General features: G+C 50.2%; 2 protein-coding genes across 5 annotated transcripts; both read right to left on the bottom strand.

The window, feature by feature from the left end:
* Positions 1 to 1,069: 1,069 nt before the first annotated feature.
* Positions 1,070 to 6,817, bottom strand: LOC139000149 (leukocyte immunoglobulin-like receptor subfamily A member 6). 2 transcript variants are annotated; one of them, XM_070402445.1, is made up of 9 exons: positions 6,726 to 6,817; positions 6,372 to 6,457; positions 6,217 to 6,252; positions 5,745 to 6,032; positions 5,296 to 5,598; positions 4,800 to 5,081; positions 4,243 to 4,545; positions 2,019 to 2,069; positions 1,070 to 1,876 (listed from the first exon to the last, which is right to left on the bottom strand). In XM_070402445.1, the coding sequence occupies exons 2-9, from the start codon at positions 6,403 to 6,405 to the stop codon at positions 1,740 to 1,742; spliced, it is 1,434 nt and encodes a 477-aa protein (XP_070258546.1). In that variant the 5' UTR covers positions 6,406 to 6,457; positions 6,726 to 6,817; the 3' UTR covers positions 1,070 to 1,739. The 2 variants fall into 2 exon arrangements, with proteins under 2 accessions (XP_070258546.1, XP_070258547.1); XM_070402446.1 differs by lacking the exon at positions 4,243 to 4,545.
* Positions 6,818 to 11,284: 4,467 nt separating this feature from the next.
* Positions 11,285 to 17,544, bottom strand: LOC139000114 (leukocyte immunoglobulin-like receptor subfamily A member 6). 3 transcript variants are annotated; one of them, XM_070402390.1, is made up of 8 exons: positions 17,511 to 17,544; positions 17,311 to 17,346; positions 16,856 to 17,140; positions 16,403 to 16,705; positions 15,889 to 16,185; positions 15,330 to 15,632; positions 12,240 to 12,290; positions 11,285 to 12,093 (listed from the first exon to the last, which is right to left on the bottom strand). In XM_070402390.1, exons 1-8 carry the CDS (start codon positions 17,542 to 17,544, stop codon positions 11,987 to 11,989), a joined length of 1,416 nt encoding a protein of 471 aa, XP_070258491.1. In that variant the 3' UTR covers positions 11,285 to 11,986. The 3 variants fall into 3 exon arrangements, with proteins under 3 accessions (XP_070258491.1, XP_070258492.1, XP_070258493.1); XM_070402391.1 differs by lacking the exon at positions 12,240 to 12,290; XM_070402392.1 differs by lacking the exons at positions 12,240 to 12,290; positions 17,311 to 17,346.
* Positions 17,545 to 18,808: the final 1,264 nt, after the last annotated feature.

Raw genomic sequence — 18,808 nt, 5'->3', positions numbered from 1 at the left:
AAAGAGGACGAGGAGGAGAAGGAGGAGGAGGAAAAGAAGGAGGAGGAGGAGGAGGAAGAGAAGGAGAAATAAATATGAGTGATAAAATGGCAATAAATATGTATCCATTGCCGAAACCGGTTTGGCTCAGTGGATAGAGCGTCGGCCTGCGGACTGAAGGGTCCCGGGTTCGATTCCGGCCAAGGGCATGTACTTGGGTTGCGGGCACATCCCCAGTGGGAGCTGTGCAGGAGGCAGCTGATCGATGTTTCTCTCTCATCGATGTTTCTAACTCTCTATTTCTCTCCCTTCCTCTCTGTAAAAAATCAATAAAAATATATTAAAAAAAATATGTATCCATTAACAATTGAATATAAAGATCAAAATAAATTAACAATCCAAAAGGACATAAACTCATAGATTCAGAGAACAAATTGGTTCTCACCAGATGAGTGGGGAGTGGGGCTGGGTGAAAAGGTGAGGGGATTAAGAAGTACAAATTGATTGTTACAGAATAGTCAATGGGTGGTAAGTACATCATAGGGAATATAGTTAATAATATTCCAATATCTATGTATGGTGTTGGATGGGTATAAGATTTATCAGTATGATCACATAAAAAGTTATATAATTATCTAATCACCATGGTGTGTGTCAACTGTAGTTGAAAAATATAAATATTGAATTGTGTGTCAACTGTAGTCTCTGAATTGATGAATATAATTGGCACTCCTACTAGTAATGCCGTAGGATTCTATGGACTCACGATTCTCTCCCACAACTGAGAGTAAAACATTCCTTTGTGCATCTCATCTGGATGGGTTGGGAGCATGGTCTTGTGTTTTCATGAAAACTGTGCCCCAACCTTGAAGTAGAAACCATCGTTACACACCAACTAGAAGGGACTGAGGAGCACTGTGGGGCTATCAGTGTGGTGTTAATGGTGTCCCACATGGGCTTGTACTGTTTTGTGAAAGTCAGTTTGTGTATCGCTTCCCAAGCCTGCGTGAGGACCTTACTTGGGCTCTTGATGATGGCCATGAAGGGGACATATATACCAGAGAAAGTGGCAAATGGCAGCAATCAGTAATTTTTTATATTAAATTTAATAAGGTGCCATCGGTGAATAACAGGACATAGGTTTCAAGGATGCACGTCTGTAACATGTCCTCTGTGTCTTGCACTGTGATTTGGACAGTGGGGTTTTCAGAGGCAGCGCAGACCAGGAGACCCCTTCAAACAACTGGGTCTGCATCCCAAGGGGTGAAGTTTCTGCAGAAAGCACTGCGGTGGCCTCCGAGGCCAGGTGAGGGGCGTGTGGAGTCCAGAGAGGGCGTTAGGACCTCCTGTGGGTTTACCTCTTGCAGGATGGATTGTGCACCTTGTAGATTGATTCCAATAGATGGCATTTCAGGACTCAGAAATGGGGACCCCATACAGACATGAAGATCCGTGTGTTTAGAAATAAAGGAAAACATATTCCATGAAAGTGTAGGGAGGTGTGGGCCTGTACCTGCCATGTGGGATAAATGCTAATTTCACCAAAATGGGGAAAGTCAGGAACCAGTCACAGGACTCACAGTGGTTGGGAGGGAAAGGACCACAGTTCAAGGGAAGGTCCAGAACTAGTCCCTGCACATGAGCGATGACTCCTCCAACTGCAAGTAGTCCCAGACAGGTCTCTCAGCATATGTTCCACATTATCTTCCAGAACCTTCCCAAGGTCCCCCTCTCTGAACCGTGCATTGTTCTCTCCATGTTCATGTCCTGGCTGCTTCCTGGGTCTGTTTCTGGCTGTTTCGAGACCAGAGGAGCAGCACCCCGAGCACCAACAGGACCAATCCTGCCACGCCTAACCGGATGGAATTCTCCATGGTGTAGTCTTGTGGGTGGGAGGCTGGAAATTGTGGGAAAACAGGTCACAGAGGTCAGGGTAGGACAATGTCATCCAGACCTGGATGTCCACCCAGGCACCCTCTCCCCTTGACACGACACCACCATCTGTGCTGAGCCCATAATAGACAGTGTCTCCTACTCACCACTCTTGGGGTCTGAGTTGTTCTGTGATGGGCTGATGGTGTCGGCTGCTCCTGAGAAGCAGATACGAGTGGGGCTGTGTGAGGAGTTGATGCCACTCAAGCCCAGTGCCCCCATAGCTCTCCCCATTCTCATGACCTAACTGCTACCAGTCCCCCCATGAATCCTTTCTCTGCTGGAGAAGGGTCCTGCCTGCTTTCATGGATTCTTTCACGCTCCCTGGGAATTTTGAGTTTAGATTTTACTTCTGAGTCACTTTGGATCACAGTTGGGCTTTGCCTGGAGAATTCAGGATTGAGCAGAAATATGGGCTCATGATTTGAAAAATGGTGAGTCTTTATTTATTTAAAATTCTCACCGGAGGATATTTTTTCCATTGATATTCAAAGAGAGTAAAAGGGACAAGGGGATGGGAAGGGAGAGAGAGGAAGAGAAAAACATTGAGTGAGAGAGACACATGGATCGGTGCCTCCTGCACAAGGCCTGACAGGGGCCAGGGATCACACCTGTGACCCTCGACTGGGAATCAAACCCACGGCCTTGTGGGACATGTGCTGATGCTCTAAGCACTGAGCCACAGCATCCAAGGCCATAATTAGTTATCCTAATCTGTCTGTTCATTGTGGATTCTGTACCAGGGAAGCTATCTCATCTGCATATGAGAGCTTATATTTTTGCAACAACGAGGACCCAGGAGCCATGCATTTGGTCTCTAATATGACATTCATATATGTAAAACCTGAGCAATTATTGAGCTATGAGTAATGACAATTTTATGAATAAAACTACAGAATGCACCTGAAGTCAAATATAAACCATTTTAGCCCTGCTGGCATAGCCCAGTGGGTTAGTGTCGAGCTATGATCAGGAGATCACAGTTCGATTACTATTCAGGGTACATGCCCAGGTTGTGGGCTCCATCCCCTGTGTGTGGCTTGCTTGAGGCAGCTGATCGAAGATTCTCTCTCATCATTGATGTTTCTGTATCTGTCTCCCACCCCCTTCCTCTCTGAAATCAATAAAAAAATATTTTTAAAAATTAACTTTTTGTAGCATCTTTTATAAGAAACTTCATGTTAATAAGAAGTTACTCCTCATAATTAATACATAAATTTACTATAATCCCAATAAAAATAAGAATAAATCCATGTTTTTGAAGTCATAAATGTTTGCAGGTTAAAATTACTTATGCAAGTATTGTCTACAAGTTCCCAGCAAAAGAGCAATAATAGAGAAGTATGCGCAGAAAATGAAGAGAGCAAACTTGAATTTCACACAGGGTCTGAGTAGGACCTCTGGTTCCTCATGAGGCCTCCGTGGTCCCACTGAGACTCTCCCAGGTGAGCACTGAGGGCCTGGAGGCCTCCAGGGGGCACAGGGCCTTGCAGAGTAGTGCCCACAGGTGGGGACACTTCTCACGACAGTAGAGTGTCCAGTGGGATGGCACTGTCACTCACAGCAGGCCCCACCTTGGCCAGAGTAACTACCTCTCCTGTTCTGAAAAGGCTCAGGGACACATCTGTGAGGGTGAGGGCTTCCATCCAAGGGGCTCTGGAAATGAGCAGCTGAGGGAGTGTCCCCCTGTCCTCTCTCCAACTCTCTGGCCTCTCCTCCTCCCTCATCCTGGGCCCCCACATCTCCCTCTGCCATGACCACCCCACCTGTCACCTGCCTCACTTCTCCCTCTTAGGCCTGACTCTGTAGTGGGGGAGAAGTGAATCCTCAGAGACTCTGGAGGACTGTGGTCCCACTTAAATCTCTCCTAGAATCCCTGACCACCCACCCCCCCCCCACCTGGACAGAAGCCTGTCCTTAAGTGTCAGGGTGACATTAGGTCCTCTGAGAGACCAAGAACTGCCCTGGGGTGGCCTAGCTGCCTCTGAGCTTAGGGGACCCAATGGTTCATGAGCTGTGGACATGGACCCTGTGGGTGGGGGGCTGGGTCCCAGAGGTTCCTGGGAAGGAGGACAGAAGCGGGTGAGGATCTCAGACTGACCCTGGACTCCTCACCTCACTCAGATCCCCCTGATCTGCCCTGTGGCCCCTCAGCCCTCCCACTGCCCACCTGGCACCTTCAGGATTCAGGGGAAGTTGGGGTGGGGCTCTGAAGAGCAAATGTCTTCTGGGTGACCATCCCTAGTGCACCCCATTTCCTTCCAGCCCATGATCCTTCTGGAGACAGGACCCTGAGCTGACAGCTCAGCAGACATGGTCAGGGACCCTCACCTGAGACAAGGAGCTCCAGGGGCTCACTGGGGAGTGACAGCAGGTAAGGGATGGAGCTGCGTGAGCTGTAGCACCTGTAGGTGCCCCCGTGGGCTGAGGTCACAGGGCTCATGGAGAACTCTGCCTGGAACTGCTGAGCTGGATGCTTTGATCTCAGACGCAGGGGGGGACCGGCTGCCCCCTCCTTGGACAGAAGGAACATGTCCCTCAGGCTCCGTGACTGACACAGCAGGATCACGTTCTCTCCTGAGGCCACCCTGGGGCCTGGCTGCACCGAGAGGGAGGGTGTGTCAGAGAGCCATCCTAGAGAGAGGGAGGGAGGGTGAGGGCTGCCTGCCCACCTTGTTCTGACCTGAGAGTCACCAGGCCTCTCTCTGAGGACCCTCCTCTCTGTCTGTCTCTGTTTCTCTGAGTCTCCCCGCTCCCCTCCCACCCCCTGTCTCTCTGTCTGTCTCCCTCCCTGGGACCCTATACTTTCATTCTGGCCTCACCACCTGAGACCCCCAGCAGGGCCTGTGCAGAGTCTGGGTCCCTGACGGAACCCACTGGCTCCTCACCTGCCACCAGAATGTCCAGGGGGTCACTGGGGGCCGACCACTCAGAGGAGAGGTTGTATCCACCGTAGCATCTGTACCGGCCCCCGTGGGAGCTGCTCACAGTGTCCACGGAGAAGTGAGCTTGGGGCTGCAGGACAAGGCTCTGGGGGAGGTCCCGTCTCCCCTCCTTGTGCAGAGCGAATCTGTCATAGTCCACATCAGAGTGACACTGGAGGGTCAGGCTCTGTCCAAAGGCCATGATGGGGCCCTGCTGGGTCAGGAGAGAGGGCTTCCCAGACTCACCTGGGGAGACCAGACATGAATTACAGGGGCTGCTCCTCCCATAACCTTGTCTCCTGGGCTGGACCCCAGTTCTCACTGTCTCTCTCTGTGTCTCTGGTCCAGGAGCCACTGTGCTCCCTTCCCCTCCCCCTCTCATGTGGGTCTCCCCTCACAGTAAGGATGCCCATATGTGTATGTTGAGTCAATCAATTAATGGAACAATAATGGGACTCACCTGAGAACAGGAGCTCCAGGGCATCACTGGGGTGTGAGCACACCTGGGGGCTGTCCCTGTAACAGCCATAGCATGTGAAGGTCCACCTGTGACTGGGGGTCACAGGGCCCACAGGGAACAGGGCCTGGTACTTCCTGCTGGGGTGTGGCTGTGAGTCCTGGGCCCAGGAGAGCCTGTGATCTCCTTCCTTAATTAGAATGAACCTGTTAAATCCCTGCCCTGAGCCACACTGGAGGGTCACTTTCCCTCCTGAGGTCACGACAGGGCTGGGCAGGGCTGAGAGGCTGGGTTTGCTGTAGGATCCTAGGAGAGGAGGAAGCAGTGTGTTAAATGGGCTCACACCTCCCTCATGTCCCCCAAGAGCTGGGCTGTGAGAGGGAGACACCCTGAGAGCAGACCCCCTTCCTGAGGGCAGAGCCTGAGGCTGGGACCCCTGAGTGTCCTCTCACCTGTCATCACCACCAGCTCCAGGGGGTCACTGCGCTCTGACCAGACATCAGGGCTGCGATAGTAACAGCGAAATATCCCAGCATCACGCTCTGTCATGTGTGGGATGGAGAACGTAACCTTGTCCCCGGGCTTCAGTGGCTTCTCTCTTTTCCACGGTGCTGGGCTTCCCTCTTTATCCAGACGGTACTCCTCAGCCCCTGGGGTCCCCTGACACCAGATGGTCACGGGACTCCCCAAGGGAATCACAGGGCCTGGTTCAACCCTGATGGTGGGTTTGGGGAGAGGCCCTGGAAGGAAACCAGTAGCTGGGTTCTAAGACATTCCCACCCTCAGTCCCAGCTGTCAGGCCAGGACCTTCCCAGATGTTCCCCATCCGTCAGCCCAGAACTGCTGTTCTCCATCCCCAGCTGCCTGTGGTGTGGCCCCTCATCCCCAGGGAGGAGTGGGACCTGGGACACCTGGGTGACTTACCTGCCTGCACTGGGGTCCTGAGGCCCACACTCAGCCCTGGAAGAGAGTCCCTGTGAGAGATTTGCCCTGAACCCTGAGCAGCAACCTCCTCCCCATGAGCCTCCTGTGTCCTGGAGTCCTGACAGACCAGGGCTCCCCTCCCCCTCCCATCTCACCGAGGCAGAGCAGGGCCATGAGGGTGGGGGTCATGGCGTCTCCTCTCTTTACACCTCGCTGTGCAGATGCAGGAGGCTACAGTGTCCTAAGAACAGACAGACAAGTGTGGCCCATGTGAGGCTGGCCCTCCCAGTGACAGGGTTCTCACCTCAGCAGCCCCACAGAAAGGGGAACATTCACTACCCAGAGGCCTGCATCTGGTTTTCCTGGTGAAGCAGGAAATAGACCCGGAGCCTCCTGGGACGCCCCTTGCAGGTGAGGTGACCCAGGGCACGTCCTTCCCTGACAGAGCCTCCCCCACGGGGTCTCCTTCCTCCTCAGCCCGTCCATCAGCACCTCCCTGTGGTCCTCACCATGGACAGTGTCACCCGGGCCTGCAGACGCCTCAGGAAGACGTGGGTCCCTGTGGCCTGCAGAGCTCAGATCAGCAGGGACAGGCTCACCCTCCAACTGTGCAGCTCAAGGCGATGTCCCTGTGACAATGAGCACAGAGGAGAAATGCAGGAAAATATGGGAAGGAAACACGTCATTCTCCTGGCCCTGAGTGTGGCTTTCTTTCTATCATAGCTGCCCTCATGGACTTCTCTTTTTTTTCTTAGCACAGCATGTACCACACGGTCCTGGGGGCAAGCTTCTGAGTCATTTTTTCTTCCTCAGGGCCCCTTGTTTCCTGTGTTAAAAGTCTCTTCCTCATCCTGTGGTCCTACCTTCATGCTTTAGGAGACACTGATTTAGATTAGAGTTCTGATTTTGACTGAAAACAGATATTTATTTGTTAATATTATTATTATTATTATTATTATTATTATTATTATTTTCTGCCTACAAGAGTCCCCCTTTATTTACTTATTTTAAATCATTATTGTTGAGAATATTACAGATATCACCTTTTTCTCCCTATTGCCCCCATCCTCCTCGTCCCACCCTGCCCCAGGCCTTCATCACCCTATCACCTGTGTCCATTGGTAATGCATATATGCCTATAAGTTTTTTGATTTATCTCTTCCTGACCCCCTCCTCCTTCCCTCTGAGATTCATCAGTCCATGCCTGTGGTTCTCTCTTATTCTCATCTGTTTATTTTATTCATTAGAGTCCTTGTTTATTTATTTTGATTTTTAAAATATGTTTTAATTGATTTCAGAGATGAAGGAAGAGGGAGAGAGAGACAGAAATATCCATGATGAGAGAGAATGATGGATCAGTTGCCTTCTGCAAGTCCCCCACTGGGGATCGAGCCCACAACCCCGGCATGTGCCCTTGACCAGAATCAAACCTGGGACCTTTCAGTTCGCAGGCCACCGCTCTATCCACTGAGCCAAAATAAACTAGGGTTTATTTTGATTTCTAGATTCAATTGTTGATGGGTACATATTTATTGCCATTTTGTCATTCATATTTTTTCTTCTCCCTTTCTCCTCCTCCTTCTCCTCCTTCTTCCTCTCCTCCTCCTCCTCTTCCTCTTCCTCCTTCATCTTCTTCTTCAAGACATTTCATATAATATTGGTTTGTTGGTAATAAACTGATTTAGGTTTTTCTTGTCTGTGAAGCTCTTTATCTGACCCTTCATTCTAAAAGATAGTTTGCTGGGTAGTGTAATCTTGGTTGTAGGTCCTTGCTACTCATCACTTTGACTATTTTTTGCCACTTCCTTCTGGTCTGCAAAGTTTGGGTTGAGAAATCAGCTGACAGTCATATGGGCGGTATCTTGTAAGTAACTGCTTTTCTCTTACTGCTTTTAAGATTATATCTTTGTCTTTAATCCTTGGTGTTTTAATTATGATGTGTCTTGGTGTGGGCCTCTTGGGGTTCCTCTTGCTTGGGACTCTCTGGGCTTCCTGGACTTGTAAGTCTATTTCTTTCATGAGGTAGGTAAAGATTCCTGTCACTGTTTCTTCCAACAGGTTTTCAATATCTTGCTCTGTCTCTTCTCCTTATGGCACCTCCACAATGTGAATGTTGGTATGCTTGAAGTTCTCCCAGAAGCTCCTTAAACTGTCTTCATATTTTTGGATTCTGTTTGCTCTTCTGATTGGGCATTTTATGCTCCCTCATATTCCATACAGCTGATTTGGTTCTTGGCACCCTTTATTCTACTGTTGAATTCCCGTAAATGATTCTTTATTTCAGTTAGTATATGTGTAATTTCTGACTGGTCCTTTTTCATGTCTTTGACGTTTTCACTAAGATTCTTGAAATTCTCTTTAAGCCCCTTGAAGCTCTCATTAAGATCCTTGAGCAACTTTATAACCATTGTTTTGAACTCTGAATGTAGTAGGTTGTTTGCTTCCATTTCATTTAGATTTTTTTTCTGGAGATTCCTTCTGTTCTTTCATTGGTGACATGATTCTGTCATTGGTGACCACATTTTGGCTGCTTCCCTGCAGTTGTTTCTATGTATTAGGTAGAGTTGCTATGTCTCCTAGCATGGGGAGAGTGGCCTTGTTTATTAGGTGTCCTGCCAAGCCCAGTGGCTCAGCCTCTCCCTCACTGCCCTGCCCCCAGTCACCTGAGCTGGGCACTCTAGGTGCAGCCCTGTGTGGGCTGTGTGCACAGTCTTATTGCAGTTGAGCCTTGATTGCTGTTGGCTCACTGGGAGGAACTAACCTTCAGGCCCATTGGCTGTGTGTGCCAGCTGCGACTACAGTGGAAGAGCTGCTGTGCAGGAGACACCCCTATGGAGCAGGACTTGCTTTAGTGGGGCTTTGGTGCTCCCTAAGTTGGCCCCTTCAATTTGCTGTTGTAATCTGATGTGGTCTGAAACTATCCACTGGGTGCACTTGCTCTGGAGCCTCCAGGAAGGTGCAAAGTCAGCCACTGCTGGGGCCACCTGACAGGAGCTACAGAGTGATCTGCAGATGGCTGCTACTTGTGTTGGGCTTGGAGGTGCCCAGAACATGTCAAGCTGTAAAGCCAGGCAGCTTCTGAGAGTGTGAAGCCTTGGGCCTCTTATTGGGAGGAATGGGGCACAGGGATACTAGCTGCTGCTTGTTGAGAGATTTTAGGAAAGTCTGAATCCTGAGCCAGGACAGGCCATTAGTGTGGAAAAGCAACTGCAAACAACTTGTGTGAGGCTGCAAAATGGGTGGGGTGGGGTTACCCCCAAAACAGTATTTTATAAAATGTTAAAGGGTCTTCTTTAAGAAGAAGGGAAAAAAGGTAAAAAATATGAATGATAAAATGGCAATAAATACATATCCAGCAACAACTGAATCTAAAAATAAAAATAAATGAACAAGGAATCTAGTGAACAAAAGAAACTGAAGAATAAAATAGAACCAGAGGCCAGCAGGCATGGCTCAGTGGTTGAGCATCGACTTATGAACCAGGAGGTCACAGTAACCGGTTGGGGCACATGCCCGGGTTGAGGGCTCGATCCCCAGTGTGGGGTGTGCAGGAGGCAGCAGATCAATGATTCTCTCTCATCATTGATGTCTCTCTCTCTCTCTCTCTCTCTCTTTCTGAAATCAATAAAAATATGTTTAAAAAATGAAAAAGAACCAGAGGCATGAAAACATGGAAGAGACTGATGAATCTCAGAAGGAAGGGGGTTGGGTAGAGATTAACCAAAGATCATATATGCATTACCTATGGACATAGACAATAGGGCGGTGAAGGCCTGGGATGGGGCGAGAACTGGGTTGAGGTGGGCAACGGGGAAAAAAATAAGGGGAAATCTGCAATACTCTCAACAATAATTTTTTAAAATTTGATTTTTAAAAATATGAACAATAAAATAGTCCTAAATGCATATCTATCAACAATTGAATCTAAAAAAAACAACAACAAATAAATGAACAAGCAGAACAGAGGCAAAATCATAGATTCAGAGAACTAATTGGTGGTCCTCAGATGATAGGAGACTGGGGGCTGGGTGAAAAAGATGAGGGGATTAAGAAGTACAAATAGGTTGTTACAGAATAGACATGAGGATGTAAGTACAGCATAGGGGGTATAGTCAGTAATATTCTAATATCTATGTATGGTGTCCGATGGGTATAAGATTTATCAGGATGATCACTTAGAGAATTATATAATGTCTAATCACCAGGGTGTACGCCTGAAACTAATATTGAATTGTATGTCAACTGTAGCTGAAAAAGAAAAAATGATTAGAAATCTTTAATTAAAGGTCAAAAGCTACTTAACAGAAAACTCCTAGTTAAATAAGAGGTGGTAACTATTAAAATGTTTTAACTTATGACCAAACATTAAAAGATTAATGGACTGGCTCAAGGGTTAGATCAAAGGACACCTGCCAGCAAAACCAGATGTATGCAGCCATACACTCTTATCCCAAACAAAATCATTAAAGGGTATGTTGTATGAATAATGTGTTATTATTATTTAATAAAATTGGCTGATTGCTATATAAATATTCAACAATATGATGCAATAGTGTGTCATAAAATTCATTTTAGTTTTTAAAATACTATATTAAACAGACACTCATCACACGTCCTTGAAATACATAAAGTCTGTACAAAATTGGAGACTCAACTGCACATTTATAAGATCAATGAAATGGGTGTAAAAAACTTTTATAAGAGCAAATGACACAAATGCCTGGTCTAATATGTACAAATTATTAATCTCTCCCACAAGTGATGTGAAAACATTTCTCTGTGCATCTCATCTGGATGGGCTGGTAGTGTGGTCTAGTGTTTTCATGAAAACTGTGCCCCAACCTTGAAGTAGAAACCATCGTTACACATCAACTAGAAGGGGAGTTAGGAGCACTGTGGGCTGTCAGTGTGGTGTTAATGGTGTCCCACATGGGCTTGTACTGTTTTGTGAAAGTCATTTGTGCATAATCTCCCAAGTCTGTGTGAGGACCTTACATGGGCACTTGACGTTGGCCATGAAGGGGACATATATACCAGAGAAAGTGGCAAATGACAGGAATCAGTGATTTTCTTATATTAAATTTATTGAGGTGCCATCGGGAAAAGGAGGACATAGGTTTCAAGGATGCACGTCTGTAACATGTCCTCTGTGTCTTGCACTGTGTTTTGGACAAGGGGGTTTTCAGAGGCAGCGCAGACTAGGCGACCCCTTCAAACAACCAGGTCTGCATCCCAAGGGATGAAGTTTCTGCAGAAAGCACACAGGTGGCCTCCGAGGCGAAGTGAGGGGCGTGTGGAGTCCAGAGAGGGCGTTAGGACCTCCTGTGGGTTTACCTCTTACAGGATGGATTGTGCACCTTGTAGATTGATTTCAATAGATGGCATTCTCTGGACTCAGAAGATGTGGAGTCCATACAGACATGAAGTTCCGTGTGGTTAGAAATAAAGGAAAACATATTCCATGCAAGTATAGGGAGGTGTGGACCTGTACCTGCCACCTGGGATAAATACTAATTTCACCAAAATGGGCAAAGTCAGAACCAGTCACAGGACTCACAGTGGTCGGGAGGGAAAGGACCACAGTCCAAGGGCAGAAGGTCCAGACCTTGTCCCTGCACATGAGCGATGACTCCTCCACCTGCAAGGAGCCGCAGACAGGTCCCTCAGCATATGTCCCACGTTATCTTCCAGAACCTTCCCAAGATCACCCTCTCTGAACCATGCATTGTTCCCTCCATGTTCACATCCCAGCTGCATCCTGGGTCTGTTTCTAGTTCTTTCGAGACCACAATAGCAGCACCCCGAGCGCCACCAGGACCAATCCAGCCACGCCCATCCGGATGGAATTTTCCATGGTGTAGTCTTGGGAGTGGGAGGCTGGGAATTGTAGGCAAAGAGATCACAGAGGTCAGGGCAGGACAAAGTAACCCAGCACCCTGAATGTCCACCCAGGTCTCCAACCTCCCCTTGACTGGACACGACCATCTGTGCTGAGCCCATAACGGAGAGTGTCTCCTACTCACCACTCTTGGGGTCTGAGTTGTTCTGTGATGGGCTGATGGTGTCGGCTGCTCCTGAGAACCAGATAGAATTGGGATGTGTGAGGAGTTGATGCCACTCAAGCCCAGTGTTCCCATAGCTCTCCCCTTTCTCATGACCCAACTGCTACCAGTCCCTCCACAAACCTTTCTCTGCTGGAGAAGGGTCCTGCCTGCTTTCATGGATTCTTTCAAGCTCCCTGGGATTTTTGAGTCTTGACTTTGCTTCTGAGTCACTTTGGAGTACCTTGGCTTTGTCCAGAGGATCCAGGATGGGAGAGAAACATGCTTTCTCATTATAGACAATAGCTACTATTTATTTATTTATCTATCTATTTATTTATTTACTTATTTACATATTTATATATTTATTTAAATCCTCAGTGGAGGATATTTTTTTCATTGATGTTCAGAGAAATTAGAGTGGTGAGGTAGTAGGGAGGGCGAGGGGGAGAGAGAGAGACAGAAAGAGAAAGAGATGTGAGAGAGACACATCGATTGGTTGCCCCCTGCATAAGCCTTGACAGGGACTGAGAATCAAGCCTGTGACCCTTAACTGGGAATGAAGCCCACAGGCCTGTGGTGCATGGGCCGATGCTCTAACCACTAGACAACCACGGCCAGGGCAGGGCCATAATTAGTTATTCTGATCTCTCTGCTTATTGTGAAATTCTGTACCATGGAAGCTTACTTATCTGGGTATAAGAGCTTATATTTATGCAACAGTTGAGGATGGTTTCAAATATACATACGTGTATATATGTAGACCTTGAGCAATTCTTGAGCTATGAGTGTGGACACTTTTATAAATAAAATTACAAAATGCATCTGAACTCAAAAATTAACATTTTGAGCCCAGCCGGCATAGCTCAGTGGTTGAGCATCCAACTATGAACTTGGTTAGATTCCTGGTCACGGCACATGCCTAGGTTGTGGGCTCGATCCCCTGTGTGGGGCATGCAGGAGGCAGCGGATCAATCATTCTCTCTCATTTCTCTCTCCCACTCCCTTCCTCTCTGAACTCAATAAAAACATATTTTAGAAAATTAACTTTTTGAAGCATCTTTTATAAGAAACTTCCTGTTAACAAAAAGCTATTCCTCATAATAAATACATAGATTTAATGTAACCCCAATTAAAATAAGAATGAACCCATGTTTTTAAAGTCATAAATGTTTGCAGGTTAAAATTATATATGCAACTGTTACCTACAAGTTCTCAGCAAAAGAGCAATAATAGAGAGTTATGCATAGAAAATGCAGAGAGCAAACATGAATTTCTCATAGAGTCTGAGCAGGAACACCCCAGTTCCTCATGAGCACCCCCAAGGTCCCCTTGAGTCTCAGGTGAGCACTGAGGGACTGGAGGCCTCCAGGGGACTCAGGGGCCTTGCAGAGTGGTGCCCACAGGTGGAGACACTTCTTAAGAGAGCAGGATGTCCAATGGGGACGCCACCATCCCCCACAGCAGGTCCCACCTTGACCAGAGCAGCCACCTGTCCTGCTCTGAGAAGCTCAGGGCTCCCACCTGTGTGGGTGAGGGCTTCCATCTAAGGGGCTCTGGAAATGAGCAGCTGAGGGCGTGTCTTCCTGTCCTCTCTCCAACTCTCCCGGCCTCTCCTCCCCATCAGCCCAGCCATCTTCCCTGTGCTGCAAGCCAGGCCTGGACACCAACGGCTGCCAACCTGGCCTGCTCTGCATCTCCCACTCCACACACTCTCCACCCTGGTTAGGGACTGGGCCCCAGGCGAACTATGCAGGGCTGCTGGCTTTTAGTGGAAAACCCCACAGATTTTGTGTGGGACCAGGAGGAGGCTGAGATGCTCAGTGGGAGTTTCCCAATCTTTGGTGTCTCCATAACATGGTGGCTCCTCTTGCTGAGCTGAGCCCCCAGGTCTGGTGGGTATCAGTGGACCTGCCCCCTGACTCCCTCAGCTTTTCAATCCCTACAAGGTCACAGTGACTGGGAGCAGCAGGACAGGCCCAGAGAGGCTGCACCCAGAGCAGGTCTAGGACAAGCCAGGTGTCAGGTGCCCCAGGAGGTCAGAAATGAAAGCGCCCCTGCAGGTCATGGCAGGCAGCCCCCTTGTTCAGATGGAAAAGGTTCTCAGAGTTCACTTCCCAGGAGAGCTGAGTCCACACACACTCAGCCCCATTTCCTGGGGTCCTGCCTGTGGGATGTCCCCCTGGGAGCAGGGATGCTCTGGTCTGAGGTGGAGCCACCAGAAGTCAGGGAGCGGGGCCTCTGTGTGGTCACTTCAGTCAAATCTCACTTCCTCTTGGCTTCGCGCCAGTAGTGCCGCCTCCCTTCCTGCCTCAGCCTGTCAGACTGCAAGGATGGGCTGCCCCAGGGTAGGGAGGTCCCTTCCTGTGTCCACCCTTTCACAGATGACCCTCCTCTGTGGAACCACCCAGTGCTCCACCTACTTCCATCACATCTCGGACTTTGCTGGGGACAGAGACAGAGATGACCTTGGAGCCCAGAGAGGACAGGACAGGGCTGCTCCCCTGAGACCAGGAGCTCAGGGGCCAGACACAGGACCAAATGCATGACCTCAGGGAGCACTGAGACCCCTCTGTCAGGGGATTCCCCCCTTCACAATGAGCCAAGGTCAAAGGGGTGAGGGGTAGGGCTGCCTTCTCATGACACTCCCCTAGCCTGTGCCCCAATCTCTACCTCTGCCATGACCACCCCACCTGTCACCTGCCTCGCTTCCCCTCTAAGGCCAGACTCAATGGGAGGAGGAGGGGTGAATCCTCAGAGATGCTGGAGCCTGGTTTTTCACAGAAATATTTCCGAGACTGCCAGCCCTGCTGGGCCGCAAGGCCTGCCCTCCCCACCTCACTCAGACCCCACCTACACCTGCCCTGTGACTGCTAAGGCCCTCCCAGTGCCCACCTGGCACCTTCTGGACCAAGGTGAGGGATAGGACTGAGCAGGGGGAGGAGGATCTCTGAGGGGCAGATCTCCTCTGGGTGACGATCCCCAGAGCCCCTCCCTCCCTTTCAGTTCATAGTTCTTCTGGGGACAGGACCCTGAGCTGACAGCTCAGCAGACAGGGTCAGGGGCCCTTACCTGAGACCAGGAGCTCCAGGGGCTCACTGGGGAGTGACAGCAGGAAGGGGGAGGTGCTGAGTGAGCTGTAGCACCTGTAGGTGCCCCCGTGGGCTGAGGTCACAGGACTCATGGAGAACTCTGCCTGGGACTGCTGAGCTCGGTACTTTGATGTAAGACGCATGGGAGGACTGGCTGTTCCCTCCTTGGACAGAAGGAACATGTCCCTCGGGCTCCGTGACTGACACAGCAGGGTCACGTTCTCTCCTGAGGCCACCCTGAGGCCTGGCTGCACCGAGAGGGAGGGTCTGTCAAGCAGGTGTCCTAGAGAGAGGGAGGGAGGGTGAGGGCTGCCTGCCCATCTTGTTCTGACCTGAGAGTCACCAGGCCTCTCTCTGAGGACCCTCCTCTCTGTCTGTCTCTGTTTCTCTGAGTCTCCCCCTCTCCCCTCCCACCCACTGTCTCTCTCTGTCTCTCTCCCTCCCTGGGGCCCTGCACTGTCATTCTGGCCTCACCACCTGAGACCCCCAGCAGTGCCTGTACAGAGTCTGGTCCCTGACTGAACCCACTGGCTCCTCACCTGCCACCAGGATGTCCAGGGGGTCACTGGGGGCCGACCACTCAGAGGAGAGCTTGTATCCACCGTAGCATCTGTACCGGCCCCCGTGGGAGCCATTGGTAATGTCCAGGGGGAAGTGGGCCTGAGCGAGCCTAGCCTGGGGCTGCAGGACAAGGCTCTGGGGGAGGTCCCGTCCCCCCTCCTTGGACAGAGCGAATCTGTCATGGCCGACATCAGAGCGACACTGGAGGGTCAGGCTCTGTCCAGAGGCCACAATGGGGCCCTGCTGGCTCAGGAGGGAGGGCTTCCCAGACTCACCTGGGGAGACCAGACATGAATTACAGGGGCTGCTCCTCCCATAAACCCCCTTCTCCTGGCCTGGCCCCCAGATCTCACTGTCTCTCTCTGTGTCTCTGGCCCATAAACCCCTGTGCTTTCCTCACCCCATCCTCTCCCATAGGATTTCCCGCAATGAAAAAAAGCCAATAATGTGTCTGGCGCCTCAATCTATGGATGAGACAATAATGGCACTCACCTGGGACCAGGAGCTCCAGGGCATCACTGGGGTGTGAACACACATGGGGGCTGTTCCTGGAACAGCCATAGCATCTGAATATCCACCTGTGGCTGTGGTTCACGGGGCCCACGGGGAACAGGGCCTGGGACTGCCCACTGGGGTAAATGTGTAAGTCCAGGGTCCAGGAGAGCCTGTGATCTCCTTCCTTAGTCAGAAGGAACCTGCCAAATCCCTGCCCTGAGCCACACTGGAGGGTCACATTCCTTTCTGAGGTCACGACAGGGCTGGGCAGGGCTGAGAGGCTGGGTTTGCTGTAGAATCCTAGGGAGGGGGAGGAGGAGACAGTATGTTAAATGGGCTTACACCTCCCTCATGTCCCCCAGGGCTGGGCTGTGAGAGGGAGACACCTTGAGAGCAGACTCCCTTCCTGAGGGCAGGGACTGAGGCTGGGACCCATGAGTGTCCTCTCACCTGTCACCACCAGCTCCAGGGGGTCACTGGGCTCTGACCAGCCAGTGGGGCTGTGATAGGAACAGCGATATGTCCTTGCATCATACTCTGTCATGTGTGTGATGGAAAAATTGGCCTTGTCCCTGGGATCCTGTGGCTTCTGTATATTCCATGGTGCTGGGCTTCCCTCTTTCTCCAGAAGGAACTCCTTAGCCCCTGGGGTCCCCTCACACCAGATGGTCACAGGGTTCCCCCGGGGGATCACAGGGGCTGGCTCAGCCCAGAGGGTAGGCTTGGGGAGGGGTCCTAGAAGGAATCAGAGACTGGGTCACAGGACATTTCCATCCCAGGTCCCACGCCTCGGTCCCAGCTGCCCCCCATCTCTCAGGCATATCTGCACCCCTCCCCCAGCTACATGTGGTGTGGCCCCTCATCCACAGTCAGGAGAGGGACCTGGGACACCTGGGGAGACTCACCTGCCCGCACTGGGGTCCTGAGGCCCACACTCAGTCCTGGAAGAGAGTCCCCGTGAGAGATTTGCCCTGAACCCTGAGCAGAATCCTCCTCCAAATGAGCCTCCTGAGTCCTGGGATCCTGACAGACCAGGGCTTGGCTGTTGGGCAAGGTCATTTCCAGACCAGGGATCCCCTCTGTCCTCCCCTTCTTCCCATCTCACCGAGGCAGAGCAGGGCCCTGAGCGTGGGGGTCATGGTGTCTCCTCTCTTTGCACCTCGCTGTGCAGATGCAGGAGGCCACAGTGTCGTCTGAACAGACAGACACACAGGGTGTGGCCCCTGGGAAGCTGGCCGTCGCTGTCACGGGGCTCTCATGTCAGCAGCCCCACAGAAAGGGGAACATTCCCTTCCCAGAGGCCTGCATCTGGTTTCCATGGCTAAGCAGGAAATAGACCCAGAGCCTCCTGAGAGGCCCCTTGCAGGTGAGGTGACCCCGGGCACATCCTTCCCTATCAGAGCGTCCCACACAGGGTCTCCTTCCTCCTCAGCCCGTCCATTAGCACCTCCCTGTGGTCCTCACCATGGTCAGTGTCACCCGGGCCTGGAGACGCCTCAGGAAACGTGGGTCCCTGTGGCCTGCAGAGCTCAGATCAGCAGGGACACACTCACCCTCCAACTGTGCCGCTCAGGGCGATGTCCCTGTGACAATGAGCACAGAGGGAAATGCAGGGAAATAAGAGAAGGACACACGTCACTTCTCTTGGCCCCAGGTATGGCTTCCTTTCTATCATAGCGGCCCTCTTGGACCTTACCTTATATTTGTAGCAACAGCATCTAGCCCTGCTTTTGGGGGACATGCTTCTGAGTTATTTTTCCTCCTAAGTACACCTTGTTTCCTGTGTTAAAGTCTCCTCCTCATCCTGTGGTCCAGCCTTCAAGCTCTAAGGGACACTGGTTTGGGTGGGAGATGTGATGTTGACTTAAACATTTATTTATTTATGTATGTATTTATTTATTTATTATTTCTGTTGCTTATAAGAGACCCACTTTTTTTTTAATGCTTATTGTTGAAAGTATTGCAGATGTCAACTCTTTTCTCCCTCTTGCTCCCCTCCACCTGGTTCCTGCCCTCTCCCAGCCCTTCATCACCCTATTAACTGTGTCCGTTGGTAATGCATATATCCCTATAAGTTCTTCGGTTAATCTCTTCCTGACCACCTCCTCCTTCCCTCTGAGATTCATCAGTCCATGCTTCTGGTTCTCTTTTATTCTCATCAGTTTATTTGGTTCATTAGATTCTTTGATCGTTTATTTTGACTTTTGATCAGTTGTTGCTAGATATGTATTTATTCTTGTTAGATATGCCATTTTCTTTCTTTCTTTCTTCTTCTTCTTCTCCTTCTTCTTCCTCCTCCTCCTCCTCCTCCCCTTCTTCTTCTTCTTCTTCTTCTTCTTCTTCTTCTTCTTCTTCTTCTTCTTCTTCTTCTTCTTCTTCCTCCTCTTCTTCTTCTTCCTCTTG

This window comes from Myotis yumanensis, unplaced genomic scaffold, assembly GCF_028538775.1.
Source record: "Myotis yumanensis isolate MYYU_CA2020_CCGP unplaced genomic scaffold, mMyoYum1.0.hap1 SCAF_23, whole genome shotgun sequence".
In the NCBI taxonomy this organism is placed as follows: domain Eukaryota; kingdom Metazoa; phylum Chordata; class Mammalia; order Chiroptera; family Vespertilionidae; genus Myotis; species Myotis yumanensis.
Note: the sequence above shows the minus strand (reverse complement) of the source record. Positions and strands in the feature narration are given on the sequence as shown.